The sequence below is a fragment of the Mustela lutreola genome, chromosome 4, assembly GCF_030435805.1.
Source record: "Mustela lutreola isolate mMusLut2 chromosome 4, mMusLut2.pri, whole genome shotgun sequence".
In the NCBI taxonomy this organism is placed as follows: domain Eukaryota; kingdom Metazoa; phylum Chordata; class Mammalia; order Carnivora; family Mustelidae; genus Mustela; species Mustela lutreola.
In genome coordinates this window covers 65,964,844-65,979,923 of record NC_081293.1, presented here as the reverse complement: position 1 = coordinate 65,979,923, position 15,080 = coordinate 65,964,844, and the positions used below count along the sequence as shown (strand labels likewise).

At 38.8% G+C, this 15,080-nt stretch overlaps 1 protein-coding gene across 6 annotated transcripts in view; it reads right to left on the bottom strand.

The window, feature by feature from the left end:
• Positions 1 to 15,080, bottom strand: part of FAM13C (family with sequence similarity 13 member C) — a 154,852-nt gene that overhangs the window by 67,044 nt on the left and 72,728 nt on the right. For all 6 annotated transcript variants that reach the window (XM_059170211.1, XM_059170207.1, XM_059170205.1 and 3 more), the window contains one exon: positions 1,777 to 1,840. In XM_059170211.1, the coding sequence (XP_059026194.1) occupies positions 1,777 to 1,840 (64 nt within the window). The remainder of the gene's footprint in view (positions 1 to 1,776; positions 1,841 to 15,080) is intronic.

Below are 15,080 nucleotides of genomic sequence, written 5' to 3'. Positions count from 1 at the left end.
TTCCTAAATAAATGTTATGATGGGATTCTTTCATAAGAGTCTGGTTTTCCTAGATTGGGGAAATGCTGAGAAAAACCCAGTTAAATATATATCTACTCTATAGGATGTCTTCATCAATGTACCGATCCTCCCTGAATGAGTCAAACTTCTCCCATTCAAGCTTTCCTAGGTTTCCCCTGGCCCCCAAATTTTAGTCACAACAGAAAGTGCACCAAAGATGTGGACTGGAACAAACATCCCACACAGTTTACCCTTTGAGTGGAACAAAACACTGAGCACACACCACTCTTATCAATAGTTTGGATCAGCAGCACTCCCTTATCATGGAAGAGCACACATTTAAAATAGGGCATTGCCTATTTTAGTTTGAATACATGTCTCCATTCAATGTTCCTGCACCCATGTAATCCCAGAGCAATAAACTGGCACATTCCATGAAATTTGCCAACACAATATAGCAAAGAAATACAGGGAAGCAGATTTTCAAATAGATCTTTTCGCATCTGTGATTTCAGAATGCTCAAGTCATCTCAGCATTCTTATGGGCTTCTAGTTCACAAATCTGAGTTTCTCCCAAATACTTGAAACCTATCACAGGCTGATTCTTACAATCACCTCATTTTTCTAGTCACTTATGTCAAAACAAATCAGCGCTTCTCTATAGCTAGCATTTTGCTTATAAACAATGTGTTCATTGATTCAGCCTCTTGCCTCTTTTTTCTTAAACTCTTTGTCACTCTTATTACCATGAATGAGATTGGGGAATTTGAAGGCCATCCCTATGCACAAATAAATAACAAGCAGTGTCCTGTTTTTTTAACTTTAGGTCATTTTCCACAACTTTAGTTATTTCTTTTAACTTGATTTAATCAGGCAGCTGGTTTAACTTTGGCTATTCATTTCTGCCAAGTTCTAAAGTAAAAAATGAAAAAGAAAATCCCCTAAATTTAATTAATTGCTTTTTCTTGGAGGGAGAGAAGAGATCAATCTTCACATGACAAATAAGCAATTTGCCTCAAGTCCATCATCTTTCTTCCCGGCATCTGAGCATCAAGTCTTTTCATTCCTTTTGCTATGATCCTAATCAGATATACCACCCACTGCTCCTTTATTATAAAATCAGGGCAAGGGAAACTAGGCAGTATTTCAAGCCAAGGTCTTAAGCCAAAGCGTTCATAATAACAGGGATCCTAATTATGTTATATTGATTTCCAACAGGAGAATTAAATGATCTATTTCAAAGAAAATTTAGACCAAACGTTAACATAATGATGTCCGGTTTGATGAGAAATCATTTGGATTGGAAAAATAGGACTTCAACCTTTCAAAATGTACTAAGAAGACCTTATTGCAAACACTAAACTATATCATACTCCACGGATAAATTGTAAGCAGGTTTACATTTGAGAGTACAAAAGCCATGAGAAGGAGAGAGAGAGAGAGAGAGAGAGACGGAATAAAATTAAAAGAGTACAAATATAACTGCCACACCATGGTTATACAATCCTAAAGCAAAGTGGAAAACAGAATAATGAAATGACTGCTGCACTTGGTTTAGGTCCAAAATGTAGTGAGCAGTCTCTCAGATAATTTTAAATCTATTTGCTCCAGAGTGAGGAAAAACATTACCCAAAGAGCTACAGGGAAAACAAACTCACTTAAGAGCAAAAACACTTAAAGTTTTAATCAGAAAGAATTCCCAATACTAGGAAAAAAGAATAATAAATTTCACGACTGGCTAATTCATTTCATACAACCAATAATGATGACACGTACTTCATTTAAGTCTTGATGAGTCTCGAAAGCATCCTTTGACCAAATGGTGGCCCTCTGGTCGATTCTGTAAAATATAAAGAAAAGTTATTTCCATTTAAAAGAAATCTTTCAACAGTGCACATTTGAAGCTGGCAGTTACAAATCTGGCTGTACCCTTGTTCAAAATCTTCACTGGTGTCCCACTGACCACAGAATAAAACCCAAACTCCTTATAATAGTCTGTAACACATCACAGTGCTTGAATTCTGTGCCTGAGTGTCCAGCCCTACTTCCTAACACTCACACCCAGTCCCCTACACTCTAGCCTTTCTGGCTTTCTCTTGGTTTCTTGAACACATATTGTTTGTTCCCTGTTCAAACCATCCTAATCACTATCCCAGACTGTTCTCCTCCAGATCTTCATAAAACTGACTTTACCAACATATAAGCCTCAGTGTAGCTGGATGTCACCTCCCAACAGGCCTTCCTGATGTCTTTGACTAGAAGTAGCCTCCCTACACTCTCTACCCCACTGTCCTTAGGTTTTCTTCTTAGCACTTATCACTGTCTGACATAACCAGTTTATTTGCATTTCCTCATTAAAATGTAAGCTCCAAAAAATTAGTGATTATGTTCATTTTTACACTGCTGAATCCTCAGTACCTAATACAGATTTAATATTTTTTCATTAATTCAAAAAGTTTTGTGTATGTGATTTGATATATCTGATACAGTTGGTAAAGAAAGATATTATTTGTTCACTGGAGATAGCATTTGGAAATTTCATCTTATCTTTTAACTAATAAACATAGTAATTTCTGTGTAACATGATGAGTGTGGGTTTTGCCACTACATAATTTCTAATAAAAGAAAATGACTTAAAGCACATCTACTCTGAATCAATTTTTTAAAATTTAAACACACAAAAAAACAAAAGTTCACTACAGGCAGATGCTGAATTCAAAATCATAATTTGTCAAATGTTATGATCTAATAGTATCTATTATATAACATTCAACTTTTTCTGAAGCAGTTTGCATGCTATTATATAATAAGTGTATTAAATTATAGTTATTATTCTTATAAAATGCCTGCTTTCTTAATACAAGATTTAGTCACTGTTATGTCATTTATAAAAAGATCTATTTGGGAACATAATTATTCACAGTTTTTATGCAGCTTCAGTTTGAGTCCTGAAGAAACTATATATGTTCCCTGAAGGGTCAACAAGATTAATGATTTCTTTAAGTCATGATACACATTTAGAAATGCCATAAGCATAACTTCTTCAAAATATGTTTAAGAATGCAAAATTTTTTCAGTCTGAGGGCATTGCTAACTATGCAAACAATTTACTTCTAATGAGAAAAGTAAGGAGACGGTAAACAAAATTGTCTAGAATGCACTGATTTCTACTACATCTGTACAAGCCAGCATATCTCTCCTGAGTATGCAGGAAGGTTAAGGGTTCAACAGTGAGCTCAGGAAGAGATCACTGAAGTGGGAAAAGAAAGTAAGGAAGAAGACCACTGGCACACCCATTCTATCCCCATCAATTCCCTGAGCTGCAAACACAGTAATACCAGGGCTTCGGAAAATACTGAATTGTTCTATCCCACAAATGGGGGAAACCTTAGGCACAAGAGTTATGGTGTCCAATCCAGTAACATCTAAAAATTTGAATGGTTCATAATTTCTTTGTAATATACACTGGTTCTCAAACTGCATTTCTATAGAGTTATGGTAGCACGAGAAAAATGGAAGAGTGGTATTCAATAGAAAAAACAGTTATCAGTTTATAGTTTAACCATATATGTCTCTAGGGCTTTAGTCTAGCAGACAGTAAAACAAATACACAAGTAGTAAACATTAATGGAAAAAAGCAGAAATAGACTTTGTTAAAAATATATATTATTGAGATGCAGAGAACAGCCTACTTATAATATACTTACATGATCTTCCAGGGAAAGTACTTATAATTGCCAAATAAACCTCCAGATCAAGTTTAAGAACTGTGGCCTAAGCACCAAAGTTGCTTTAATTTAATAGCCATCTGAATGTCCCCTATCTGCCTGATACAGTTCTGGGGAGATAATAATCAATAAGCAGACTCAAGGCCTTTAGGAGACTTACAATTCAGTGAAGTCTGAAGCAGAGGATAAAATTAACACCCATTCTTGAGGCTAATTTCAGTAAGTCAAGGATCAGGGCATAAAAGCTGATATTAGAATGGTAGAAAGGAACTGAGGAGGAGAAACAAGAGACATATTTTCAAGGATAAAAATAATCAAAAGGTAGGGGCGCCTGGGTGGCTCAGTTGGTTAAGTGTCTACCTTCAGCTCAGGTCATGAACTCCAGATGCTAGGATTAAGCCCCATGTCGGGCTCCCTGCTCAGAGGGGAGTCTGCTTCTCCTTCTCCCTCTGTTCTTCCTCCCTCACACTCTCTTTCTCTCAAAATAAAATAAAATCTTAAGGAAAAAAATCAAGAGGTCTTGGGTGTGTATTGAAAGTATGGAATAAAAGAAATGGGATAATGAAAGTTATTCCAAAGTTTTGAGACTATGTGACTAGAAAGATGACAAGTGTTTTTTCTAATGGAGATAGAAAAATATGTAATTTTGGTGGGGAGAGCAGGCAGTTGGCAGAAAGAAAGGCAATTCATGAGTTTAGATTTAGATATTTGCAGCTTGAAGTAAGGCTGAGTTAGGGAAGTAAAAATACCTGAGCAGGGCTCACCCTAGAATTCGCACTCCACAGTGAGTTTAGCAGAGAGGCTGTGGTAATGGTAACTATGATGTGCAGTGGTCACAGGTTCTGCACTGATGTTTTTTCCCTGTTGTTCAGCCAGAGCCTAGCATGGTGCCTGGCTATGGTATACACTCAGTGCACGTTTTTGGATGGGAAAGGAAGAAACAAAAGGAACAGATCTAAGAATGTCTTTTTGATCCACTTACTAGCTGTGTGTACCCACAGGTAAGATATCAACCTCTGTAAGGCTTGGTTTCCTCATCTGTAAAGTGAAAATAATAGAAGCTACCTCATAGGATAATTCACGATACTACTGCTAGCTGTATTAAAAAATAACACATGGATCTAGAATCACATATGAAAACTAACATAACAGAATTATAAATGATGATAATAAATAGTCTATTTTATTAACAATAATCAAAACCTTGTGAATAAACAAGCTGAAAAAGACAAAACCTGGGGTTTCCTTACTCAGGGCCACTGGGCAATTCTCTAAAACTGGCCAGTTTAGTGGACAGAAGAAAGAAGGTACAGATCCATCACTAAGGAGATAAGAAGCTAACTGGAATATCATTCTAAATAACAAAGAAAAACAGGTTATGAGAAAGAATAGTGTCATGGACCATCTAACAGTTCACCAGCCCTTACTACACCAGCCTGGGAATGCCAGGTACTTTACTTACATTATTTCATTTAATCCTCATAGTAACTATATGAGATTAGCATTAGCATCCCATTTGACTTAACAGAAAATAAGGAAGTTATATAACTTTATTCTTTTGTTATATTAATATTTATGAACCACCAACTCTGTGCCAGGTCCTATTGGAGGTTTTTGGAATAAAACAGTGAATAAAATAAAGTCTCTGCCCTAAAGGAACTTACAATTTTCATATGAGGAAAGAGAACCTAAAGAAATAAACCAGTGATCTATGGTGTACCAGGTGCTAAGTAGAGCAGAAAACAAGGGAGGCAAGGAGAACAGAACATGAAGGTGCATTGCCCAAGTTCACACTGCTAGAAAATCCCAGTCATTTGGAGCTCGTGAGAATGCAAGCAGAGAAACAAAAGGCTGGTGGACTGAACAAGATAAAGGTCATGGCAGAAGAGGAAAGAAAAGTGAAAGCTTCTCCATAGAGGAATTTAGCAATGAAAAGAGAAATGGAACAGTATCTAGGTATCTCAAATTCCCTTTTTTTTAAAGATCTTTAAAGATACTGCTTGAACCATTTACAGTCCTGTCTGAAAACTGGCCTAAACATAAATTCTGGGTCACACTGAAACATTCCCTCCAATTCTCTTGCTTCCCTTCATCCAAAGTAACAATAGAAAAGGAACCATACACATCTCTGCTATGGGTAGGCCTGTCAGAGCACTCTGCCAGCTCCATCACAGCCTTGTCCTCTGGTCCAGGCAACAAGGAATGCAGACTGTGTTCCACAGAGCGTGACTATGGGTCTCAGCACTGAGGAGAGTATCATGCCTCTGAAGATCACCACCGTCACCAGCACTGTCACCCCCACCACCAATACTGTCACCACCACCATCATCGCTGTCATCACCACCACCACCAGCATTGTCATCACTACCATGAGCACCATCATCACCATCACCCGCACTCTCATCACCACCACCAGCACATTGTCACCACCACAAGCACTGTCATCACCACCATTACCATCACTGTCATTACCACCACCACCAGCAGTGTCATCACCACCACCAGAATTGTCATCATCACCACCACCACTATGGTCATTGTCACCATGACTACCATCAATGTCATTGTCCTCACCAACACTGCCACCACTCCCACTGTCATCATCATCACCATTGTTGTCGCCACTGCCACCATCATCATGACCACTATTGTGGTGCCATCACCACTACCATCACTGCCACTGCCACTGTCATCACCACCACCACCATAGTCACCCCCACTGCCACCGCAATTGTTACCACCACTGCCATCATCACCTCCACTGTCACTGTGATCACTACTGTATCTGCCACTCCCATTGCTATCACTGCCACTCTTACTATCTTCACCACCACCACCATTATCACCACCATCACTGTCACCAAAACTACCACGGTCATCACCACCATCACTGTCATCATCACCACTACAACCATCATCAGTATTATCACCACCACAACCCCCAGGACTGACTGCCACATCACTACCACAACCCCTGCCATCCCTACTATTGCCACCATGATATAATTCAAATTAAAAGCACTTCTGGCAGAAAAATAGAAAACTTAATTGTGCACTGATATTAAAAGATCTTCTCCTGGATGTGGTGACTGCAAAGTTGTGGACAACCCATTAAAGAGGATCTTTTCCAAATTTTTTGGCGTTCCCACATTGCTGGAACCCTAAAGCATATGCCAAGCCAATATGTAGGATCATCCTTCAGTGGTCTTCCCTCAGAACATGTACTGGAATTCAAAATAGCAAGATGAACAAAGCATTAAGATATTTTTCATGGCCTAAGGATAGTGTCAGATCACAGATGTAATAATTTGTGAAAAAGCAATATTTTAGCATAGGATTTTTAAATTTATATCAATATTTCAATCATCAATAATTAAATTTGCAGATGAATGTGTTCCCTATCTCAGTGAAAAATTTCCCCCTCTATCCAGTGCCAGAGTTATTCTGACACTTTCCTCTCCCTAAAGCTCAATACCCATTGTATTATGATGTCCTTCAATTTTTCATCCCAAGTAACTTTTGCATTTGTCCCCTTACCTCTACCTCCACCACTACCACCTCAAGTCCAATTACTATAATCTGTCTTTTGGTCTGCCTCCATGATCCCCCTACTTCCACTCTACACTCTCAAACCATTTTCCACACAATCACTTGTCACTATCCTTCTGCACATGGCACTTAAAAACCAATATATTTAAAGTATCCTGGGACACCCTACAGGATTTTGCATCTGTGCACCTCTTCAACCTCAATTCATACCATCCCCTCTCTGCTCCTACTACACTGACATTCTTATAGTTTCTTGTATGCACCATGGTCATTCCCACCTCAGGCCTTTATATATGCTGTTCCTGTGCCCATAATGCTATTCCCTATCCACTTTCTCTCCTAATTAATACATTCATCCTATAGATACCAGGTACCTCACAATCAAGTCTCCCATTTATATGTTCTTTTTTTTTAAGATTTTAAAAATTTATTTGCCAGAGAGAGAGAGAGAGAGAGAGAAGAAAAGAGACCATAAGAAGGAGAAGAGGCAGGCAGAGGGAGAAGCAGGCTCCCTGCTGAGCAAGAAACCCGATGCAGGACTCAATCCCAGGACCCTGGGATCATGACCTGAGCCAAAGGCAGACACTTAATGGACTAAGCCAACCAGGTGTCCCATGTTCTTGTTGTATTATAATTCCTTATTTGCTCCATAACATAGTCCTTAACCATGTATATGTATAATTACCTGATTGTCTCTTCCTCTCTCTTATGACACTTTATGGAGCAGGGACCTTGTGAGTCTTGCTTATTATTTTTATCTATGGCTAATGGTGACATTTGGCATGGAGTAGGCACTCATATGTTTGTTAATAGAGTTTTCACCCTGGGTGAAGGCGCATGTGAGTGGTGCAGTCAGTCAAGCGACTAACTTGATTTTGGCTCATGTCATGATCTCAGGGTCATGAGTTGGGCTCCATGCTCAGGAGTCTGTTTGAGGCTCTTTCTTCCTCTCCCTCTGCTCTTCCTGCTCATGCTCTCTCTTCCTTTCTCTAAAATAAATAAATAAATCTTTTAAAAAAATGAATAAAGCATTCATCCCAGGGTTATGGACAACTGCCAACTCTGGTATATTCCTAAGTGTATATGATGATTATGATAAAACTCATGCTCTCTCCTCCACCTACAACATGCCAGCAGGACAGCAGGGTGGGGTTCTCATGCCTACAAGCAGATCCATTTCTTCCCTGAAGAGACCTGCTGGAGATTAGCAAGTGGTGTTTTAACCCACATTTATGAAAACCTGGGCAAAAAGAGTAAAAGGAGAGAAGCCAGAACACTCTTCAGAGTGCTTCATACAGAATCAGAACCTTAAGGCCAAACCAAGCTGAACCTTGAATCACTCTTAAGAGTAAAACAATCTGAGGGGTTTGAATTGGCAGGTGGGTGGGAGGTTGGGGTACCAGGTGGTGGGTATTATAGAGGGCACGGATTGCATGGAGCACTGGGTGTGGTGAAAAAATAATGAATACTGTTATGCCAAAAATAAATAAAAAATAAATTTAAAAAAAAAAGAGTTCAAGATATTCCGCTGCATTAAACTGAGCCTCTGTTCAGAAAGCAGCATGGGATACACTAATGTATACCCGGATGACTGCTGGCTGACTGTATGACTGTTGTTTCCTAAAACACTTTTGAAAACAAAAGGTATATCCCAAGAGGACAACCATATGAGCAAAACATTCTTTATGTACAAACAATAGCTCTATATGCAGACATAGACACGATGCCAATAAATTCCAGTAACATTATTAGCAACAATAGCAACCCTCAATACCAGTAAATAAAAAATTCTGTTCTCTAGAGAGTCTAAGCTATATTAAAGACATTCTCTTATTGGTCTTTTTCTTTTAACCAAATTTCTGTGCTAAAGGACTGAGATTGAATACTAGGCAGCCACCTTCAAAGGTAAAGAAACCAAGGCACTGAATTTGAAATGACCCCTGACACAAAGAGATTGCTGACTGAAAACAGAACCAGAAGTCAATAGATGTTCATGAAGTGACTTTCCAATCCATGGATGTACTTGTCCAGGTAAATGAAGGGGAGCAGGAGATTATGGCTAGAGGCGGAATGCTAATCTCTAACAATATGCCCTGCTAGTTACTAGAACCCAAGCTCTACCTCCCTTTATGCTCCTCTGAAAATTACAACCAATCAGTGTCCTTAAAAACATTCCTGGGCCCCATCGTTACTGAACCTGAATTTCCAAAGGAGTACATGGCCACATGTGTTTAACAAGTGATTCAGGGGACTCCTAATTGGGAAATATTATCCTAAAAGTCCAGGTGCAGCAACCTGGGAGGCTACCAGTGGCTAAAGAGCACAGATGAGAGGGACTTCTCTAAGTTCAGCAGTTCCCTCGGTGTTTCTGGCCTGGCCTCCCAGGGCACACATTCCAAAAGCTAGAAGAGTCATGTCCCTGGAGACACTGAGAAACACTGAACACAGGGCAGCCCAGCTGAACTGGAATAGATACCGCTCCTCACCTTGGTGGGTTGGAGCAGAGCCCAGAAACTGCCAGAACAATGCCAATACCCAGAGAATGGGTGGGCAGTAAGACCCATGAGGCCAGCGCCAGGACTGGGAGAAGAAAGGAGGCTGGGCTGCCATGGGTGTGGTTCAGAAACACTCCATGAGTCAGAAAGAAGAGTTTGGGAAGGGATATTGAAGACACAGAATCCATTAGGAGTGGAAGTACTAATAACATTATTAATAATGATAGGTTTGCTGAGCTGGATACAAAGTACTTCCTCGCATATCTCATTTTTTTCTATTCATTTAGCAAGTAATTATGAGACACCTGTGCTTCCTGTGCCAGAGAGTGGTCAGCTCAGGAGGCACAGTGGTCACAGCAGATGCTTCAGCGCCATGGACAGTTCTGCTCACTCAAATCACTCCCCTTTTAGTACCTGCTAAGCCTCTTCACTTTTCTGCCTCAAGAGTTTTGTGAGGCAGAGTTCACTCCCTCAGCCTGGAAGTGTGGGAGAATTACCTCCTCTGGGAACAACCCTCAGCCAGCAAAGAGGGGAGTGTGTGAATAAATACTGTAGCCCCCCAACTTTCAAAGGGATACATCTGCGGACTCTTTACAAGGTTCCTCACAGAGTCCTCAGGGGACCAATCTCCAACTGCCAAAGGTGGTAACCTCAGCTACACCCCAGCTTTCAGCTCTTCCTCTTCCCCCCACTTCCTGCTTTCTGGGATCCCCTCCCTGCACCCAAGGCTTTCTATGAGGTTCTGCTTTATGGAGAAATCTAATGTAAGCAAGTCCAGAGTAAACACAATACCTATCTTTCTGAGTCAGGGACAGAAAAAAAAAAAAAAAAATCATACAAATGAAGATTTAGTTTAGGGACAGCTAAAGTAGAGAGGACAGGAGATCAAAAATAATTGTGGGGGGGGCTAATTTGAATGGCAGGTAAATATTTGATGAATATTAAGTTCTCATTGCATTGGGCACTGTGATATTACATCTGATACTTGGCCTTCTAACATTCTAGCTTTTAAATTATGAATCAGGATAGTTCTAAGAACAAAAGAATTTAAGGCACAGAGGATTTAAGTAAGCATTAATATTAAATAAGCCTAAATCCTACCTGTGCCCTAGTAAAGGCTTTTTTCCTCTTCCAAAAAGAAGATACGCGTCTCTAATCTCCACCTCTCCTCTTCCCTCTTCTGCTGTCACTGTCACAATCATCTCCCACAAGTATGATGCCTGGCCTCCACTGTCTCCCTGCGTCCCCACAACACACACCTAGAGTGGTCTTTAAAGATGTAAATCTGAGCATGTCCTTCTCCTGTTGATAATCTCCCGTGGCTTCCCTCAACTTCAACAAAATCCAAGAGCCATACCCCAGCTACAAGGCCCTGTGCTATCCGGGCACTCCAACCTTTTTGATACCATGTAATACATTCTCTCTGCAGTTCGGTCTCTCTAGCCTTATGGCCCTTGTCTGTGTCTTGAATAAACGAGCACTCGACACCTGCTATTCCTTATGCTAGTTAGGATTCTCATTATCCTTCCTTGTCAAAGCAAACAACAAATGCCATACATACCTACAACATTACCCTGTCCTTACCAGTGTGGTCTTGGCACAAGATGAACAGAACCTGGATTAGAGTTGGTCTGAGGGGCAAGGGTGAGTTAATGATCAGAAAGATAGGTCAGAGGAGGCTGGTTCTCGCCTGTGTTCATCTCATTCAAGTTTGACCAGGCACACCAGACACTTTTTGGCAGTTACCTTAAAGCTGGTTCTCAGCTCTCTCCTTCCATCAGTTCCAAGTTCGCCCCAGGCCCCCGTGTTACTCCAGCAGTGTCGTGATTTTATCTTCCCAGCACTTTCTATCTCTAACCTACTTCTGACAACAATCTTCCTTTCCCTAGGGAACTGGCACTCCACATGCACACCCCAAGCACTCTGTTATGTGTATCTGGATTTATTCAGTAAGCTCAGTGTGGCCTAAGATGTTTTCTTGTACTGGTGTTAATTCAAGGCATTGTTTGAAAACCTCCTGACATACGGGTTTATTCCTGTTTCGACCTCTCAAGTTTCTGTTTGTAGAACCTATTTCCATTTAAATGGGCCCTGCTATTTCTTTTGCCCCTGGTATCTGCAAAGTCATAGGGGTTCTCTTGATTAGAACTCTATGCTAGGGGAACGCTAAAAGACTTGCATAGCTGGAAGGGTATAAAAAGAGACTTTCTTTTACTTTTATCCACAGAATAAGATAATCAAACAAGAGGCGTCTAAGATACAAGTTCTGATTTTAAGTGTCATCTGACCCCATAAAAATCACCTTTAATATTCACTTTCTGATTCCAACTAACCCAAACCATAAAAGCCACAGGCATCACTGAAAATGTCTTTTAAGTTTCTTCTAGTTAACAAAAATAAAACTAATAGTAAAAAATCTGTTCTCCTCTAATATTCCTATCTATCTCCGACTGAGATAAAACAGTTCAAAGAAATAGAAAATAAAATTACCTAATTTGATTACCTAATATGATTGCAATGACTGCAACAATTTTATTTATGGTTCTATATCCTGAACAGTATGTACTGCTTTTTTTTCATTTATAAATAATTTTCCCAGTTACAAACTTAAGAGGCACTCACTGGGGGAAAATTTGGAAAGCAAAAAGAATATTTTTTAAATCACCACCCTTAATCATGCCACCTGAAAATAACACCAATAAAATATTGATTTGTGTCCTTCCAGTATAAGTTTCTGTATATAATTATATGTTAAGCAAAAATAAGATCACCTTGTAATTCTGTTATATAATTGCTTTCTTCTCCATGTATAAATAAATCATGAACACATACCCACGTTAATAAAGACTCTCATAAAACAGCTTTAAATATCCATCATGAAGATTGATGTTTCTCAAGGGGATGGTGGTATGTCCTCTAGAAAACATTTAGGAAATTTAGGGGTTATTTGTGATTGGTACAGAGGCTGGCAGAGACTACTGACATTCTGCGGGCTACAACAAAAGATTCTAGAGTCCCTGAAGTATGCAGGGTAGTTCCACACATCAAAGAATTGTTCCACACCCCGCATGCCTTCCTAATGGTCTCTGGGATTGTTCGCGCCAGAGGCGCTTTGCTCCAAGCACAATCTAAACTAGAAAACCATAAGGGCTAGTGGGTGAAACAGAAATATCTAGATTATACAAGTATGGAGAAGGGGATTGGATTGAGCTGTCTCGAACATTCCACCACTATCCTATGATGCCGCCACATGCAGAAATCTAACCACATGACCTTCTATCTAATTCTCTCAAAATTATCAATTATCCATTTTATTCCTATCTGCCTTCATGATCAGATAATTGAAAAACTTATATCCCATGTCTCTTTTTGGTTTATTATTTCAAATCCCGAGCCTAGACAGCTTTACCCTTAAGCACAAACCAAAAAAACTAAAACGGAAGTACATAAAAATATTTTAAACAATTCTTACTACAGCAATATTTATAAATATAAATAACAGAAGTAGTCAAAATACACCCTAATCTGGAATTTATTACATAAGGGATGGTATAGTCACAGAATGGAATATTTTATAGTCATAAATATTTTAGAATATTTTATGATGTGGAAAAAATGCAATATTAAGTAGGACAAACTAGTTACACAGAAATGTCTGAGATTTCGTTTATATGAAAATAATTTATACATACAAATTAAATAAGTTGGTTAAAGATTAAAAAAATAGAAAAAAGTGTGGGTGAGAGCTGTGTGTGGATATGAATATGTTCGTGTGTGTGCGTGTGTGTGTGTGTGTGTGTGTGTTTAGTATTGCACATTAGTCTTGAAAAGAGATAATCCTGTAGATGAATACTATGACATAAACACTGGAGTAGCCATTGCCTCATTGGGAAGATAAAGAGTAAGTTGAAGAACAGCCTCATTCCTGTGGCTTCAAGAACACTCAATGTCTAACCAGCTGGTCAGTTTTAAATTAGATTTTAAGTTTATATGCACACTCTGTCTCCTATCATCACTACTGAAATTTATCTCTTAAATCTAGTCCGAGTTAGACCAAGAAGTTTTCTAAGATTTTGAGATATTAAGGACAAATTTTTTGCTCCATATCCTAGAAATAGTATTTCTTTTTTTTTTTTTTTAAGATTTTATTTATTTATTTATTTGACAGAGAGAGAGATCAGATCACAAGCAGGCAGAGAGAGAGGAGGAAGCAGGCTCCCTCCCAAGCAGAGATCCCAGAACCCTGGGATCATGACCTGAGCCGAAGGCAGAGGCTTAACCCACTGAGCCACCCAGGTGCCCCCTAGAAATAATATTTCTAACACAAGCCTTTGATACCAAAGTTTGTAAAATATGTTCCTTGTAAAAATTATATGTTAGAGTATTTGTTACAAAAAATCAAATTTGCTCTCCTTAGCCATACATGAAGCTGAGGTTGGTAATAATTACCCCATTACTTTATTATTCAATTTACATATAAAGATTGTAGAGTCAGATTGCAGAATGCATTCTGGTCTAGCTTTATTCTCTGGAGCCTGCTTGAAGTGAATTCAACCCGAATGTATCAGGAAGCCCCTTTCATACACAACTTTTTTATGCCACATTAAAACAACAGCAGCAATATAAGGAGTGCACTAGTGATGATGACAGGGTGATATATTAAAGTATTGAACTACTATATTGTATACCTGAAACTAATAAAACACTATATTTAACTAACTGGAATTAAATAAAAACATAAAACAATAGCAACAATACAAAAACATACACTAAAATGGATAACCATGTTTATGTTGGGGCAGTAGGATTATAAGAAATTTTTGTTTCCTTAGATTTTTAAAAATATTTTCTAATACAATCATGTCCCATTTACTATTATTATTAATGAGAGACTGTTTCCCTATTATCTTTATGCCTAATCATTGCCTTGTGAAAGTGCTAACAATTTATAAAATAACCAAGGGCAGTCTCAAAAAATAATAGTAATAAATAATAGTAATAATAAAGGTGGGTTTCATTCCCAGAATAATCAAGTGTGGGCTCTTTGTCAATCAGTTCAAGGGACTGGTGATTTGGTAGAGGATATTTTTGTGCTCTGTAGCATGGAGGAGGAATTATTTTTATCTGTGACTGCAAGAGCTTGTTTTATTAAGCTAAAATCTTTCCACATCAAATCCTTTAAACATCTAGAATGTTGAGCATTTTTAGAATTCGAGTCAGAAGAGGGAAGAGAAATCATCTGACCCAAACTTGTGTTAGAGGAGGGGACTGAGGGATTTGCATTAAGTGACCAAGGTCACCTGAGAGA